This window comes from Seriola lalandi, unplaced genomic scaffold (assembly GCF_002814215.2).
Source record: "Seriola lalandi dorsalis isolate HSWRI2012SDOR001 ecotype SW California unplaced genomic scaffold, Sedor1 jcf7180002054606, whole genome shotgun sequence".
NCBI lineage: Eukaryota > Metazoa > Chordata > Actinopteri > Carangiformes > Carangidae > Seriola > Seriola lalandi.
The window spans coordinates 3,567,582-3,586,257 of record NW_019525159.1 but is presented as its reverse complement, the minus strand read 5'-3'; the positions used below and the strand labels follow the sequence as shown (position 1 = coordinate 3,586,257).

The window sequence follows — 18,676 nt, the reverse complement described above, 5'->3', positions numbered from 1 at the left end:
TTTCTGATATAGAGGACGAAAAATGTCTTAATTATTATTATTAGGCTATTATTATTATCATCACCTGTCCTCAGCCAATGGCGGGGTTTAGTTTTTTTTTTTTTTTTTAACTTTATTTAAAGATAGAACATTACATGAACGATGGCGATGACGATTCCAAACTGAAAAAATATTGCGGTGGTTTATATCACATTTCAAAAACAAACATACAACAGATATAAGATGAAAGAGAGAATGATAAGAAAATATAATAAATAATAAAACAGTTAAAAGTAAAATCATATAAACAAGTAAATCAATAATAATTAAATACAAGGGGTTTAGGATAGGTTAAATTTTGCTATAAATAAATGTGTACAGTTTATTTGCATGGGGATTATTTATTTGTTTCAGAGATTTTTGTAACAAGGAGAGTTCATTCTTAAGAGCAAGCTGTGGGGGGGTTTGGCATACCGACACTTGTGTATATAATATTTTGTAATAATTATGAGATTATTCACTAAAATCTCAGTTTTTTTATCTTTGAGGATTACTCCTATTGGCGGATTTAGATATGGACGACATAGGCAGCATCTTGTCAGGGTGCGGCATGGGGCGCTTCCAAAAAAAAGAGAAAAGAAAAGAAAATTTGCGCGATGTTTCAAATCATGCATAATGTGATCTTGCATATATGCTGGTGAGCCCCTTAGCTCCTATTGTAGTGTCTCCTCATGAAATGTTATTCTGTAGACCATTGCTTGTCACAAAGGCCCCTTAAGGGCAAAGTAATTCTCAAGTACAAGCTTTTCTTTTTATTGAAACGTATTTTGCAGGATGCATTTGTCCTTTTCACACATGACAGCAAGTGACAGAGGTGACAGACCATTTTGACAGTAATTGGATGGTTGATTGTTTTGGTGGGGTCACCTCAGGCAAAAGCAGCAAAGAAAGAGCACTCTCATCCACTCCTTTAGCCTGACTACAACAACTGACATTAGTATGTATTAGTTTATGGCCATCTCAGCTCTTGTGGAAGCCACAAGTATTACCCTTCTACGTAACTGTGATGCACCATTCAGCACATTTGCCTCTGTGGTTCACACAGGGACATTTTCGCATCCTCTAGTCTTTAATTGAACGGTCTTTCTTCAGGCTGCAGAAGACAAAGCGGTGTTTCAACATGGTTTCCCACACACCTCTGCCCTGTGACCACAGCATGTCAGTATTTATGATGTGTCTAATTCAATCCATTACACAGATGTAATAACATATTCCCTCTACGTGTAATGCAGTGCATTATATCATCATGTTTGTTCTGTTGGACTGTTGTACTGGATTGCATTAAATTGCATGTTTATTGCATTGAGTACATGTACATGCTTCCCTTGGGAGCATTTTTTTCCCTTTTCTGATAAAATATACAAAATAACAGAAAGCTCTCTTTGTTTGAGCTACATACAGGAACAGTTAAGCCTTGTACCCATGACGCTAAATGCCCGCCCAGTGAATCAGCTGGTCATCACAACCTTGTCGTTTAACCTAGAAAATGATTGAACCAGACCGAAAAACCACACATGACCTAGAAAACAAGTCAACAAAGAAACAACAAATAACTAATATCTGCTTCCCTGCGATACTATGTCAGAATTCATTACAATGAAATTCTCTTGGAACTGCAGTGACCCATAAGTGTAAAGGCTTATCCATCTCTTGCTAGATGGTATCCAGGCTGAATCTTCACAGAGAAAGCACATTTTTATAAGTCACTGCATCTTCTGACCTGTTTTGAACCCACACAACCTGTGCAGATGCTATGACAGTCAAACAAAAGATTTCATTCCAGCAAAGGAGATATATTAAGGGCAAAAGGAGGTGCTGAAGCTGCCTGCTCAGTTGTGCATGAGATGATAAACATTGGGAGGCTTTTACCGGAGTGCTTTTCTCAAGATTCTCCTTACACAAGGATGAGCAAGAACAAGAACAAGTCTGATGCTATGTATAAGGCATGGTGTTTTTCAAAACCACAAGACTTCTCTCCTCAATTCTCAGAGCGCCCAATGGGACGCAGCGGCTTTCTCGCCTCACATGTAATCATCACCGACATCTGGTGCTTGCATACAGTTGTGCCAGTGGCAGTATTAGATACGCAGAAATCAATGCGTATGAAAAATACTTTGCAGAATGCATGATTTGCTGTGATTCATTAAGGGAAGCTGTGATGGTGCAACATGCAGTTTGTTTCAAAAATGTTTTACTAATGAAGCACATTCTCATCCTAAGAGTATTTACAAGAGTTTGGATTTTAACAAGTTGGTACCTAAAATATCTTTTAATACCACCTCCGCACACAAACAAACAAGCAGTAAAACATGCACAGCCTCATGCACACGCAAACACACACACGCACGCGCGCACGCACCACACACTGGCTTGATCGATGCATTGTGCCATATGAGAGCTGTGTGTGATGGGTAGCCAGCAGGGGGATGGGTCAATGTGCAGCTGCTCTCTTTCTATCTGTCTTTCTATGTATTCTCATAATCTCTCAAGCTCTGATAGCAGCGGCTGACTGCTGCTGCTCTGTGTGAGAGAATCTCCATCTAACTTGGGGAGAACTTAGAGAAGCAGCCATCGATCTTATCTATTTCAACTGTAAGCGTGGTGGATTTTTCACCAGTTTTTACATGCTGTACAGCCTCAGTGGCTCTGATCCTCTTCACCACTCCACTCTGCAAACACAGAAGTGCCCTGGAGAGGAAAAGGGGCTTCACTCCAGATAAGGTAAAGTAATGTTGTTATTAATAGAATGACTCAGTTTTAAGGACGAGAGGTTAGTTTGACTTGATGGGAACCTCCTTCTGTAGTTTTTGCTGTTATATACTCATATGTAAACCAGTGTATTTTAGAGTAAATCCATTTCAAATCAAAAGTATGGAGCAAACTAAGAAAACAAAAAGATGTATTTCATTTAAGAATTGTGTCTTGTTTGTTTTTTTTAAACTAAGAATTTTACAGAAACATCAGGGGTGTCCATATTCCAGCTAAGACATGTTTGTTTTGTTTCAGTTTGCCTGTTGTACCAGTTTCATGTTGGTGTCTCAATAAGGGCAGATTCCTTCCTGAATGCAATGCAAGAATAACTTTAAAAATTTAAAATTGAAGCGGAGAAAAGGGTGAAATTCTCATAAGAAAGAAAATCTTTGACACACACTTGTTGATTCCACCTATGATCTGTGTAATGCTTACCAGTACGTTTGTCAAGAGAGTTTCTTTAAATTATTTAAGAGAAGGTATGCAGTTTCTTAATACATTTTTACTGTATTTTAATATCCACTTAACAAGTGTAAACTAGCAATTTTCTAAATCACAATAATTTCCTTTAGACACTTCACTACGAATACTATCTTATTCGCCCTCTTCGATCCATTTGCTTTCCGTTAACATGAACTTCATATTAGTAGTTTTTGAATGAATGCGAACACGTTGCAGAGCACCTGTCTCGGTTATGTAATGTTCCTCAGAGACGGTAAACGGTACATGTCACCTTTAAAGTGAGCACAGTCCCACCTTATTGGATATGTATTTGATTTATGTGACTTCAGCCTGTCATATGAGACAATGCTTTGATGCCCAATGAAGGGAAGTAAGAAGTGATTGAGGGTTCCTCTGACGCACAAGGCTTCACTGAGCACAGCAAGAGCTCCCTGTGTGGACCTGACACTCTGCATGCCCATGTGTCCTTCACCCAATGTGCTGTAATGCTTAAGTATTAATTTTTTACACCCCAACAGAAAATGCTGCACTATCAATTTACAGAATATAGTGTAATTGAATGTTTTAATAGCAGCACATGCTGTATATAATATTTTTTTTTAATGCAAAAGCATTAAGACATATCAGGCACAGCAACATGCTACTCATGTACATGTATTTTGAGTCAGATTCACTCCTGCTCTGCTGGATTAAGTACAGTATAATCACACAGCCTAATTTTAGATCAGACTCTGAGTCAGCAGCGGTCACAGTTTTTAACATGTTTTTGTTATGGAACAAACAAATTATTAATGTGATACATGACAGATGTTTTATGGCATCTTCTGAAATTGATGTGGTAGAGAGCATTGTGATGCACTGGCACCTATAACTCCCTTCTATAATGCAGATCAGAGACAGACAGAAAGCGGGTTTACATAGGATAAATGCTGTTAATGTTGCGTGACTCAATGTGCGCTCCTGATTCCATCACATTAACAAAACATAGAAATCCTCTTATAATCACTGCTGCAGCTGAGCAATGGCCGCATGGAACAGCAAGGTCCATACAGCCATTTTTTCATTATCAATAATGCCTTGACTTAATCACCTCTTGGTTAAATATTTCTCAGTCACATACAGTGCATCAATCATTGGGCATTTGTGGCAGAAACTTACTGGTACACTTTTAGACATCTTGTCTGCCACACTGCCATCCATTTTTAAAAGCCACGATAACATATTAGAGTTGTTCATAAAAATTCTTCATTCTCTCTGTCATTTGTTGGCTGTCCTAAGAATTGCCTCATAAAAACACCCAAAGCACATCAGTTCAATAATACTGAGTGAGGATCTCCCCTCTGACCAGAAAGGCCATGACAGCTTCACTGCTCTTCAACTCTTACCGTGATTAATACTTAGCCAAACGATTTTACAGTTTGCAAGGGTGAGTAATTGATATTAAAAGGCACTGACTGTCATAATCCTTCTGATTCTGCAAGCTGTAAAACTAGTAATTAATTTACAAGTAAACAGCTGGAAAATGCAAAATCTTTCTTCATCTGTCAACAACATGTTGTATATATAAGATAAACTAGAAGACGTTAAGAACTGAAAAGCTTAAATACAGGCTAAAAAGCCATGAAAGAAAAAAATAAGTAATATAAATGTGCATTCTCTTTGTCACATTTATAAATCTTAGTCACTGTAGGCTCATGTCCACAAGACTCATTTTTGTTCCCAATGTTAGCCACAGAGAGATGTAGACACGCCCTTAATCAACCCAATACTTCTGCTTCCTCCACCATTCTTTAGACCACTCACTGACAGGTGAGTCATGTCATTTTACAGATTCCCAACAACAGCTGTCACTGAAGCTTTTTACAGCACCCATATCATTCAACTAGTCTTCAACACATATACATGTAAACAATCATTAGCTCATCGTTATTAGAAATAAGAAAGATAATTAGTGGTTTCGTTTAAATCGCTCACATTGAAACATCCTTTACCATCTGCTTTGCAATAAAGGACAAAAATACAAACAGAAACACAAAAAAACAAGTCCACCTCACTATATTACCCTCAGATCCACTGAGAAACATGAGTAAGGCTTGTCTGTATGCATGAGCTGCATGTGTTCTCACCATGCATTCTGTTTTGAGAAATATCAGTTATGTATGAGGAATGGTGCATGCATGGTTTCTGTGCATATGCAGGGTTCAATATTTTTGGCCCCTGGTGTGCAAATAAAACTGCGCGTCTCCAGCCATGCTTGCAGTTCTGCGAGGCTGTACTCCAGTATACTCCATCAGAAGTGCCGTTGGAATGGACAAATAGCTCCAGAAAGCCCCGCCCACAAAACCCTCCCGATATTGAAATTGGGGTGGCTTCACCTGACAATTTCTTTAACGTTCTGAAACTGACAATTAGACACTCCCACCCACTTGATGCAGGCACAGCCAGTATGTTTTACCATGTTCACCATCATGGTTTACATCAGTAACATGCTAACATTTGTGAATTAGCACAAAAAAAGTGCAGACGAGGCTGATGGCAATGACACAAACCAAACTATTGGACCAATTGAAATTTTGAATTGATGACAGGCCCTGTCATAGACAGTAACAGCAACATGTTCCGTATATAACCCGTCTCTCGGCTGATGTCAACTATCAATGGCTAAACGCCCCCTGCGACCCTCAAAGTATAAGTGGTTTAGCTAATGGATGGATGGAGGGATGGACTTGATGATGGCGATAGAGGAAAAGTTAAGGGATCACCAAAGTTATAACATTTGATACTGAGGAGAGCATGAACATGTAAATTCTGATTCATCTAATATGTGTTGAGAAATTTCACTCAAAACCACAATTGTGAACCTCATGGTGGTGCCATATGAAAAGTCAGTAGAATTCATCATCTATGTCATCATCTATTTCAAAAGAATTAATTCAGTAGTTGTTCAGAAATTTCAGTCTGCACCATAGTGGTGGACCGGCCAACCTACTGCCCAACAGACTGACATGACCATGTGTAGAGTTACAGAGTTATGCCATTAGCAGGGCTAAAAGTGGTCAGGTAAGCAGCTTTAAGCTTTTCTGTACATTCCCTATACAGCTAGCTTAAAAGACAGCGAGATACACAGTCTGCAATTGCTAACCAACCAAATAGACAAAAAGTGTTGGAGGCACAAGAACATCACTGACCCTCCCTCAAAACCTACAGAAACTCAAAAAAATTCACATCTGAGTCTCAGGGAAGAAATGTGGGGATTTCCTCAGATTTCCTAAAGGGAAATAGTGGATATGTTCAAAATGTGAGCAGTGTACATCTCTAAAACATAAAATCATACAAAGCAACAGCGAATGTGATCAAAACTTAAAACATAGATAGAAAATGTAAAATCTGATGTAATGTTAAAATAGACAAATAGACATAGACACATAGACATAGACAAATTCATTCACATGACCATGAGCAAACTGACTCAACAAAATAAATGTTGACACTATATACCCACTCAGGCAGCCGAGTTATTTATGCCCTCCATGATTTTTCTAATTTATTATAATTGTGTCACACTATGGGCTCAAGTGTTATCATCATCCGTCAGAGCCCTCACATCCTTATACAATCAGGCATTGAAAGCAATGGAGGAAAAGCCTGTCTGATGGCATCACTGTCACATATTGAAAAGATACAATCTGTAAACTTTGGAACACATTACCAACTGAAATCAAATTAACTCCAGATATAAATTATTTTACAACAAAGGTCAAGTGCTCACTAAAAGCAAACCAGAGCTGTACCCATCTCTAGCTAATTGTATTGTATTGTTGATTGTTTTGTTTTAGTATTTATCTGCTTATTTTTGTTATTTTGTTTAACCGCTCTTTTTTAGATCCTAACCTTAACCCATATATGTGGTGTATCATGGTTTTATTCATGGTAAACTAACTATTTTAATTACACTGTACAAACAATAGACCGGCTACAGTTTGGACAAGAGCTGAAAATGAGCAATAACTATAAAATAAACAATGACAACAACAACAACGGTTTTATATTCTGTATTGGAACTATGCTAAATTGCATATTACCTAAACAAACAAACAAAAAAAATGTTGACATGGTAACTAAAGATGCAGCGTTGCAGATTATGCCGTCACATCTGTGTATATTTTATCCCCCAGACATTTAACTTGCTCATCATTGTAAGAACTCTTACGTAATGCCGGAGAGTTTAGTGGGTCAGAGGGACAGACAGGAAGATCGGGATTGCACGAAATCACTTGGACATACTGTACACGAACAAAGACTCACTGATGCCAACATCTGTGTGCCTGTTTCTTGTCCACAGAAATGGATGTTGAACATGGATTCTATCGGCAGGTGGACGTCCAGGACCACGCTCACTACATCGTTGCCTTCTTTGTCTTGGTGATTGGAACAGTAGGGGTTACTGGGAACGCCTTGGTCATGTATGCCTTTTTCTGGTAAGCGACTTTCCTTATGCAAGGAGTGACGGTGAAGAATCTGGTTGTCTGTCATCACTGATTTCAGAGCTGCATTAGTCAGCCAGTTGTTAATTGCTTGACTTTTCAATTTTTTTACTTGAAACAAAATCTTACTTGTAATTTTGCATTTTTAAAATCTGCATTATTCATTACACACTGCATTCTCCTGCCAGGCCTCATTACAGCTTGTCATTATAGGAGAAATTAGCCTGGAAGAAGATGCGGTTCCAAATTATTCAAGTTTTGTTTCATTGTAGCCTTTTCATTATTTCCACTTCAGCTGTAATAATTATATAACTGTTATGTAATTTAGATTTCACGCGAAACCTGATTTAGACCATGTCTCCCACAACATTAATCCATTAATCACGCTTTGAGTTGGCTTTCTGAGTATCATTGAAAATATAGAACAATATCAGTGAATTTCAGGCAAAAGACATAAACAGGAAGTTTTTTTCAAAGTTTTACTAGTCACTCCTTCTATGAGTAATAGCTTTAGCTTTTTTAAATAAGTCATTATTTGGCTCTTCACTTCTGTGCTACTACTGAGATTTATTATTAAGTACTAATGCTTTTAGTCACTAATCACTAATGATGATGACACTTTTCGGTTTCGACACATAAAGATTGAGCACATATTGAAGTAGGGAATTTAATGTTAGTAATATAGTACTAATATTTAATATTATTTCACAATTTTGAAGGTATTAATAAATATTTAATAAATTATTCTGTCATTTCATTTTCATTTACCTGCACTTTGCTATTTTAAGCAGCTTATAAATAGTTGCCAGAGGCATTTAAATAAAATATACGCACCACATATACATATTCAAATGACATGTCAAGTTCAGCATGCAGTCAATTTCTCTGTCCAAACTCAACAATCGATGGCTCCTAAATAAATATTTACTCAACATTCAGATTTATTTTTACAACTAGTTAAAATAAAAGACTAATAACCGTTTACTAATAACAGTTAATTACTAAATGAAGTCGTCACAAACAATTAACGCACCCATATTTGATGTCGTTAACGAGCCTCGCTTAGCCCATCACACTTCTGCACATGAACTAGTCCTAAAAACAGATTCTGGGAAGTCACACATGTGGGCATAGAAAGACTGTGGGAGCACAGTGCTCCACTGTTCGTGTTCTGTTGGATCTCCCAAAAAAAAAACTAAGTTCACAGAAGCCGTTTGCCTGAGGCCTGTTTTGTTCATCAGTCCACAACACACATTCAACAGCCCCTGCGGTGGCACATTATAATATCAAATAGCACATTTGAGATATCTGACTGCATTAAAACATATGACTGATTCAATTGTATATCTAGTTGAATACATGAATCTATTAAATCTATTATCTATTAACTAAAAGCTATTCGGTATATCACTGTAGAGTTTTTAGAGACTAGTAAAACAATCTCAAAGTCTAACACTTTAAGCAGTTCATGTGATATAGTTTCAACTCTGTACAGTACCCTGTGTAATGTTTGGGTGCTGTACAGACTTAGCACCGAATGGGGAAACAGTGTTCTTGCATTATGAAGTAGATGTCACAAGCACAGGCAGAAAGGTCTTCACAGCAGCCTGCAGGCATTCAATACCAGGAAGTAGCTTAGTGATTTTCTAACTGTGCTGGATAAATCAATGAATGAATTCAATAATCCAGCCAGCTACTTGCTTATCTAAATGTAAAGTCAACACTGTGCTACCACCTAGAGTCTAGGTGGTGCTTACCCTCTTAATGTGGTCTAGGTCCTAGACCACATTAAGAGGGTAAGCAAGCTTAAATAACAGCAATGCAGTTCAGCGTAATCCAGTCAGCTACTATGTGTCCCACTAAATACAGTACTGATGTCAGACTAGATTCTCAACTAGATGATAGGAAAAATGAATTATGTTCATCTGATTAAAAAGATGACCCCCCCCCCATTGACAAATGAACAAATGTATCAAAATAGATAAAGACTTATTGCATATTATCCCTGTGTAAGAGAAAAAATGTTTTTTTTTATTTTTTTTTTCTTTTACAATTTGTCATTGTGCCAGCTTATGTAATTATGGCAAAATTCCTAATACACATTCAGAACCAAAAAGTTACATACTTTTTCACTTGAAAGGACATGAAGAAAATATAAATGAAAGCCAATATATTTACGCACACCAGAGTATCCGTCATATATACACTATGGCTACTCCTGGGTGTATAGTACGCCAGTGAATGCAGTTAAAAACCAAGTGTTAGATACAATCCTGAGCCTGACATGTTTTCTGCATTAAGGTCCAACCTCCAGTGATACACAGCTATCTCGAATGCAGCATCACTCGATCTCTACTCCAGTCACACTTGTTCGGTACGCACTCACTCGCCTGCATGTAAACACACAAATACACTCACAACTTATCTCTCTGTGCAGTGTTTACTCTTTTTGGTCTTTTAACAGGCAATGGGCAAAACGAGGAAGACAGCGCCCAAAGGCTGTCAGTGATAAATGGAGCTGATTCAACCTATGGCACTTTAATACTAGTCTGAAATTTAGAAGTCCAGACATGGGAAACATGCCTTTGTGCTCAGTTCAGTTGTAACAAATATTCATCTGTGTCCCTGGACTTCCCATTCCTTTTATGTAACACAAAGTAAGTGTAATCTAATAAATGTGAATGTAAAATGCTCACTGACACAGATTACACTGACACCTCACAGATGAAAGACAGCAAAGGCTGCTATAAACAGTTAATATTCTGGCGCCTGCATTTAGAAAAGCTAGAACTAGATTTAGTTTCTCATCTGAGTTCACTAGTGCACCGGCCACAGAGAAAGTCGCCATTCACTGGTAGCCCTCTAAAATTGTCAATTGCTCAATGTAACAAAGTTTTTAAATATACACATTTACAATAATGATTTGCTAAAAGGCGATCTGTGATGTGTGCAGTGAGTTGTGGAAAGCTAACAGAAGGTTCAAGTACAACGTGACCATTTGTGTCCATGCACGGCCTTAGAAAAAGAACTGCCAATATCTGCTGTGGCCCTGACATGGGCTGCTGGTTCCAGCCTCATTATTGTTCATAAAATGTACACATGTAGACATGGTTCACAGGTTTTCATAAAGTGAGCCCGTGTAGGTAGCAACATATTCGGTTTCATTCAGCGCCTCGGAAAGTACCATACATATCAAGTCAATAAGTGCATATATTGTCAATTCTGGTTCGAATTTTGGATATCCACAAGGCATATGGCTTATGGGGTTCTCATATTGCCTTCAATGAAAATGCATCTAAATTAAAAGGTAATTTATAATTGTGTTTTTGACCTCTTGTGATGAAGTATCTGCTTTGCCTGACTTTTCTTTGTTGCAGCTGCAAACACAGCAAGAAAATTCATTGCTTTTGCTGACTGTTACAGAGGGCGTACACTAAGAGTTTTGCTTGCCACTACACACAATGAACCAACAAGGAAATTCACTAGAGAATCCTCTGGTATTGAATATGTGCTTGTATTCCCCCAGTACAGGACAGCATTTATGATTACTTATGATCTTGTGATTTGTGTCCTAAAAGAGCTACAATCTTGCATCTTTGATGAATCTTTGAACTGAACTTTCTTTAGGAGAGGAATACCATTAGAATAATAGTGTTACTGAAGGTTAGTGTTAGAATGTTCCATTATTATTGATTTCCGTCCCCTGCCTGTTATGGTAAGGGAGGTGGACTTAAGTTCAGTAGGATGTAGATTTGAGAGTTATTGAATGGATTTTGCATTGGCCGAGGTTTGAACCTCTGCCTCTCTTTATGTCTGTACACCACTCTGGGGCAAATAGGACTTCCATAAACTGAAAAGTAATTTTAAAACCAACCTTTGGACACAATAAGTCTGCCATGTGCCCTGCTGCAGGCCTCCCTTTTACACACAGTGAAACCCACACAGATGGTCCAGAATCTTGCAGCCCATCTGGTCTACGATCAGCCTAAAAGGGGGAACATGTCACTCCGCTACTCATCGACCTACACTGGTTACCCATGGCAGCCTGAATCAAATTCAAGTCACTAATGCCTACAGACAAATGTCTGGGTCTGCACACATCAACTTGAACTCAGTAATACAGGCTTACACTCCTTCTCGGCAACTGTGTTCCTCCAAGGAATGTCTAGCACACAAGTCAATCGCAGACCTAACTGCTCTTGTCTGTGGTTCCCTGATGGCGGTACAATTTACCGAATGCTATCGGAGCAGGGGAGTCCCTCTATCTTCAAGAATCTCGTCAGACTCATCTCTTCTGAGAGCACCTCCTCTTCAAAAACCTCTAACATTCTAACATTTTTACCCGTTCTCTTTGCACTTATTGAATAGATGTAGCACTTAGTACTTACACCAAGGTCTCCTACTGAACTGAAGCTTCAGTAATGTCTCACTTATAAATCACAAGCAGCACACTTGATTTTTTCTGGCCCACAGAGTTCCCACATAGTATCACAAGTTATAGAAACAAGTTACCACAATGGGTGAACAATCCATTGATGTCATCAATCCAAGTTAATGAAAATATATGTATATCAGCATCTGAATGATGTCTGATAAAAAGTGACATTTTGGATATAGGTGTTCAAAAAGGCAGCCGATGTTTTTCCACTACATCTGATACAAGATAAAAGTGGCAATGGGCTTTAAATGAACACAGCAAATGACTTCTTGAACCTTGTTGAATGTTTGTTTTGTGTAGTGCTTCAACTGTCTCTGCTTCTTATATTAATCAATTCTGGAAACGTATTGTGCATAATAATGAGTGACCACAACAACATATTGCTTTGTGGAATCCTGAGCTCTGTTGATTTAAGACTTTTCAATCATTATGTCTTTCAGTAACAAGAAGCTACGGACTCCTCCCAACTTTTTCATCATGAATCTGGCAGTCAGTGACTTCCTCATGGCGATTACACAGTCACCCATCTTCTTTGTTAACTCTCTTTACAAGGGGTGGATTTTTGGTGAAACAGGTATTTTTTCTTTTTAGATTCAGTTTAACTGTATTTACTTAACACATTCTTTATGTATCTATTCATGTTTGTGTTGTTTATGTTTGGAGCTTTGTATGAAATGTAGCACCCATAGTACCCAAAAATCTAATATAAAAACATCTGTTGCATGCAATATTTTGTGAGTTTTCAGTCGTGTATCTAAAAAGGCAGGAAATACCAATATAGGATTTAGTGATTTCATATTAAATAAAGTCACCAGCAATTTGGAGTCCTGAAATATCCTGTTACTTATCTTCGTGTAAATCAGTCCTCCAGTCAGTGTGAGAAACTTATGAATAAAATGCTTCTTTCTTTATTTTTCTCAACAGGGTGTAAAGCGTATGCTTTCTGTGGAGCTTTATTTGGAATCACCTCCATGATAAACCTTCTGGCCATCTCTGTAGACCGCTACATTGTCATCACTAAGCCTCTGCAGGCCTTACAATGGACCTCAAAGAGACGCACTTGCCTCATTATTGCCCTGGTGTGGCTGTACTCATTAGCCTGGAGCCTTGCGCCACTTTTGGGCTGGAGTAAGTAACTTATTCTATGACCTCCATACATTTTTTTTATGCAACTATCCTCTTTTTTTATACTTTTAGACCATACACACTTCCTTCATATCTGTCATTTTTTTCTCTTAAGGTTCATATATACCAGAGGGCCTGATGACCTCATGTACGTGGGACTACGTGACATCTACTCCAGCCAATAAAAGTTATACTTTGATGTTATGCTGCTTTGTATTCTTCATCCCTCTGGGCATTATATCATACTGTTATCTCTGTATGTTCCTGGCAATTCGACAAGCAAGCAGGTGAATGAATTAATATAGGTGAATATGCATATTCATATTCATATAACTTACTCTTTGAAAATAACTGAAATGATAGGAAATCTACTTATTAACTGCATAAAACATCATCCTACCATTGAAGTGCAGACTCTAGCTCCCCTTTACTGGCACATCTTCACATCAACAGTCTTATTTGTTACTGAAAAAGCTTGAATTTCCTGCAATACAGTCTGTTAATTGTGATAGTAAGCGGGTTATATATTGTGATGGTGGCTTCTGTGTCTCATCTCTCTCTGTTCCATTTCTTTTCTCATCTCTCTTTGTGTATGCACATATAGTATCTTTTAGTCTGTTTTCAGATCCTGCCATTTCTCACTTGTCCTCCACTAGCCATCTGTAGCTGTAGCTACATTTGTAGCTGTTGAACATTTGCAAATTTACCTGTAATACACACAAGAATGTAGCTGCTTCCCATTTTAAGACTGGAATGCCTCATCGCAGGTTGGTGAAGCTATCGTATTTTAAAGGGTTCTTCAAATGACGGCAAGAAATTAGCTCTTCTTTGTTGTACTCTGGAGGCCACATACAAGATACTATGTGATTAACCTTTAGCATTTACCTCAAGGGCAACGTATCCGTTTTCAGCTTTACCTGTTGAAAGGAATGCCTGAACACATCATTAGTTTTCAGCATCACCATCTTGAGATGATGCCACGATGAACGTTCCGCATATCTTCTCTGTTGTGGTGGAAGTAGTTTAACCATTCAGCCCCGTGAAAACTATAACTTCGTGTGACGTATCCTTCAAAGATGGTGGGGTCCGTACCATCAGCAGAGCCTCTAAGCAAGCACCCATAGCATGCTAGTTACTAATGGCCTGCTCTGTCTGACTAGGCTACATCGTGTTTCTTGTATTTTATATTTTAAATTTTAATGTCTGTCCTTGTCATGTGGAAATGTATTGTGTTTGGCATCATTAAGGGAGTTCCACTATTCTTAATCCTGGTTGGAGTAGCATAGAGCAAAAAAAAAAATTTTAAAAATCAAAAGTATTACCCTGCTGTCTTCCTGCCCCGTTTGCTACAATGTCTGCTTCGCCTTGCTGCTGCATTTGGGTCTATGCCCTAGTGTTCATTTCACATATGTTAAAAACAAGTCTGCAAATACTACTTTGAGTTTGTGTATTTTCATCAATTTAGCTTGTGAAAAGGCTCAATGTTCCTTCTCTCTGTCTAAACAGAAATGTGGAGAAGTTGGGGTCTCAGGTGAGGAAGTCAACCCTGATCCAGCAGCAGTCCATCAAGACTGAATGGAAGCTGGCCAAGATTGCCTTTGTGGTCATCATAGTGTTTGTGCTTTCCTGGTCGCCCTATGCATGTGTCACCCTCATCGCCTGGGCTGGGTAAATATACAGTACGACAAGGGCCATGTTTGATGCCTTGATGTTATTTTTTAATAGTCTGACAGTATAGACAGCTTGGTAGACCCTTGCATAAAACATAAAAACATATATGATGCTTGCTTGCACTCTGCAATTCATTTCTGCCATTAACCATGACCCATAATTCCACCACTTGGGGAATATCATTATATATGGCATCATGAAATATTATGCGATTTTCTCACACTACAGTACCAGTGGTGGTGTGCAGTTCTACTTTTCACAAATGCTTTACACTTTTCAGATATGGAAACATCCTCAATCCCTACTCCAAAGCTGTCCCTGCTGTTATAGCCAAGGCATCAGCTATCTATAACCCTTTTATCTATGCCATCATTCACTCCAAATACAGGTGAGTGCGGTGATCCAAGTAATCGCCAACCTAAGCTTGAAAAAGATATGGAGCTTTTATTGAGAGATGCCTATTTTTCAACAGGGACACGCTTGCAGAAAAGGTTCCCTGTCTACACTTCCTAGACCAGACCCCCAGGAGGAACTGCTTATCAGTGTCACACAGTGAGTCTTCCTTCAAGGACTCAATGCTGAGCAGACAGTCATCAGTCTCCAACACCAAGTTTCACAGAGTTTCTTCCATGTCTACGTCAGACACAGTGAGTTTGGCTTCTGCTTTAGGCTTTCAAAGAGTACAGGGAAACACAGATCAAGCAGCACCATCAGTGGTGCGTTTACAGAAATCAGAAATCAAATGCACATGATGTGTTGTGTCTATTTCAGTAGAGGTCTTTTCTGTGTTCATTTTGATCCTGTGCTTGGTATAGCATAAGAGCTGTCTTTTGGCAAGCCAAGTCTAAAGCTGCGTTATGAAGTGTAGACTTTAAATACATTTCTTATATAGAACTGTATAAATACATAGCATTAACTTTTCCAATTCAAATTCAAATGTGAGCACTTATCAGCAATGGCAGAGATTCCAATGTAGAATAAACATTATTCTCCTTAAAGTGCCATGAATATATATTTACTGCTGTGCTGTATCCTTAACTTGACATACAGATATTCATATCCATGTCCCCTGTAGCAGGTTTGGAGCGATGTGGAGCTTGACCCCATCGACCAGAGCCATTGTTTGAGGTCAAGCTATTCCCTTTCAGCTCTGATGGACAAAGAGTACAAATCATTGGCTAAGCCGACCAAGGAAGAGGGAAGCCAAAGCCAGGAACAGGTAAGGTAGGTGCTCCTCATTATATTTGTTGATTTTAAAAACAAATCATCTCAAAGTCAAAGGCTTTAAACGGTATATATATATCAGCACAGTTATGTATTCACAAAATGCCAATTGTGTTCGTATTTTATTTAAATTTTACTCTAGACTTCCATCCCAGAGCGAGGCTCACTGAACAGATGTGACCGCAACCTATCGCCTGAGTCTGTCAACATGGTAATGACCTCCTCTGCCAGGGGGAGGGGAAAGGAGGAGAGCCCTGAATGCTGGAACAAAGAGAAGAAACAGAAAGATGAGCAAGGGAAAGAACAAGAACAAGAAGGTGAACATGAACAGAGAGAGACACTACGAGTGCAGACGGAGGAAGATGAGAGGCAGGTGCAGGTCCTCATACAGCCGGACTCTCTGGACAATACTGTATGTATGCACTCCCATGCCATCATCAGACCCAACTCAAAGAAAGGCCTTCCGCACCATGGCCACTGCGAGGAAAAACAGAACACACAGAGCAAACCGAGAGAGCTGTTGCTCAGCTTAGAGCCTCTAGACTGTTCTGCTCAACTATTTGAGTCTGTGCAAAGAGTTCTCTGACCCTAACCCAACACCAGGAAGCTAAATGTGAATATGTTTATCTATGTGGCTACGTGTTACTGTAACACGGCAGAGGAAACAAGTATGTTTTTTGTCCACGAATGTTAAGCTAACGTTTTTAAGCAGCTGTTAAGATTTTTATTTCAACTGTTTCGCCATGCAGAGCAACCAAATACATTTGTTTCATAGGTTTATGTGCAATCGTATGTACACACACCTCTCCTGTTCAGGCTAGCTGTTAACATACATAATAATGCTACCTTTGGTTTTTTTTATTAAAGGTTAGCCCTCAGTACTATCAACACTGTCCCGGTGAAACAAAGAAAAGTCTGACAAATGAAACCTACATTTGAAAGGACATTTAGAAAAACGTTTTTTTTTTGTCAAAATAAAAGAAAGACATTTTTTGTAATGCTTTGTGTGGAAGCTGACTTTATATATTTGTTTACATTACAACTAAGGCTGGCTATCAGCCTTGCTAATTTAAATGAGCAATGACAACATTTGGTTTTTTGTGAATGCCATGTCTATAATGCATTTATGAGTGACTGTAGAACTCATTGTATGATGATGTATAACAGCATTTATCATGTTTTGTAAGTTGCTGACATTATGTGCTGTATCATGACTTCAGGCACTTTAGTAAATATGTGTTATACAATCCAAGATTTTTCGCTCACTGCAGCTACTTCAAGATCAGTGTTTTGTTTGTTTCTGACATAAAGAACTTTGCCATCCAAAGTGTGTGCACATTTCAGCTACCAAACTGTCATAAAAGCAGTTGACACTGGTGTATCACACATCATTATTATCCGTTATGATACATTTTGATATCATAATTATCAGTTCTTATTCTCAGGAACAGACCTGGCACAGCCATGATCACTGACATGTTGCTGTGTGTGTTGGGGGAAATAAAAATCATTAGGTTCTCAACAGATTTTTCTGAGCAGTCTTCTTGCAAAAAAAAAAATATTGACACCACATCACTGAAACTAAAAAGCCTATATAATTTATTTTACTTCGATCTACAGGGAAAAAGACATTAATACTTCTTCAGAGAAATATGTCTTTACAGCTTGCTATAGCTAAGAAATCATAACAGTTTCTTCTTTAATACTACTTGAAAATCCAAGAAGCAGATGCAGGTGGATTTATCCTCCTGTAATTATATATATAAAGAGTAAATGGAGATGAAGAGTGGGGAGGAAGAGAAGGGGATTGACATCTAATAGATGCCCCACATTGGATTCAAAACCAGGGCACATCAGTTACAATTCATGTGCTGTGACCATCTGAGCCACCATGATGACCAAAGTCCATGATAGCATGGATCTGTTGAACATATGACTCTATTAGCACGGGGTTGCTGTGCTACATTATGCATTTTTTTTCCTTTTTTACTAATATGCTCATGTAACCACATACAATACAGTTGCCTCAGATATTGAGGCCATTAATCCAGACACTTAAAATGCATTCTTTCGTCAAATTCAAACACCCAGAAAAGTCCTTTCTGAACTGTCTTTGAACATTACGTCCAGGATTTCCTGAGCTGTTTGCTTATCCAGTTATGTAAAGATGATCTAAAGGTATGTACTACAGCCTTACATAAGCCGTACACTTCAGTGGTTCAATAGCATTGCACAGGGGGATTTTGCTTCTGGGCTTCCCATCACTTTATAACCATATATTGACATGGCACACACATAGTTGAAAGAAAGTCCAGCTGGTCTATGCAGTGCAATGCAAACATCTATTAGTATCTAGCTTCAGCGGCTTTGAGCAGTTGGTAATCTGGTAATCTGCCAAATAGGTCAGGCTTTTTAACATGTACCATAGATCACTGTATGTTTATTTAACAAAATACCACAGTGCAAAAGTAAAGGATGCAGT

The 18,676-nt window shown here is 38.5% G+C and overlaps 1 protein-coding gene across 3 annotated transcripts; it reads left to right on the top strand.

The window, feature by feature from the left end:
- The first annotated feature begins 2,573 nt into the window (after nt 1–2,573).
- On the top strand, nt 2,574–17,638 carry opn4xa (opsin 4xa). 3 transcript variants are annotated; one of them, XM_023419492.2, is made up of 10 exons: nt 2,574–2,760; nt 7,595–7,730; nt 12,615–12,748; nt 13,099–13,302; nt 13,415–13,586; nt 14,806–14,967; nt 15,251–15,358; nt 15,443–15,617; nt 16,046–16,189; nt 16,337–17,638. In XM_023419492.2, exons 2-10 carry the CDS (start codon nt 7,597–7,599, stop codon nt 16,778–16,780), a joined length of 1,677 nt encoding a protein of 558 aa, XP_023275260.1. In that variant the 5' UTR covers nt 2,574–2,760; nt 7,595–7,596; the 3' UTR covers nt 16,781–17,638. The 3 variants fall into 3 exon arrangements, with proteins under 3 accessions (XP_023275260.1, XP_023275262.1, XP_087033633.1); XM_023419494.1 differs by having other exon boundaries at nt 16,046–16,194; nt 16,337–16,438; XM_087177507.1 differs by lacking the exon at nt 16,337–17,638 and having other exon boundaries at nt 16,046–16,198.
- Nucleotides 17,639–18,676: the final 1,038 nt, after the last annotated feature.

What these genes read in the sequence shown, in the direction of transcription:
- opn4xa (XM_023419492.2), top strand. Translation starts at nt 7,597, where the DNA reads ATGGATGTTGAACATGGATTCTATCGGCAGGTGGACGTCCAGGACCAC. An exon ending in ATCATTCACTCCAAATACAG is followed by an intron (nt 15,359 to 15,442) that starts GTGAGTGCGGTG and finishes ATTTTTCAACAG; the next exon opens with GGACACGCTTGCAGAAAAGG. An exon ending in CCATGTCTACGTCAGACACA is followed by an intron (nt 15,618 to 16,045) that starts GTGAGTTTGGCT and finishes TGTCCCCTGTAG; the next exon opens with CAGGTTTGGAGCGATGTGGA.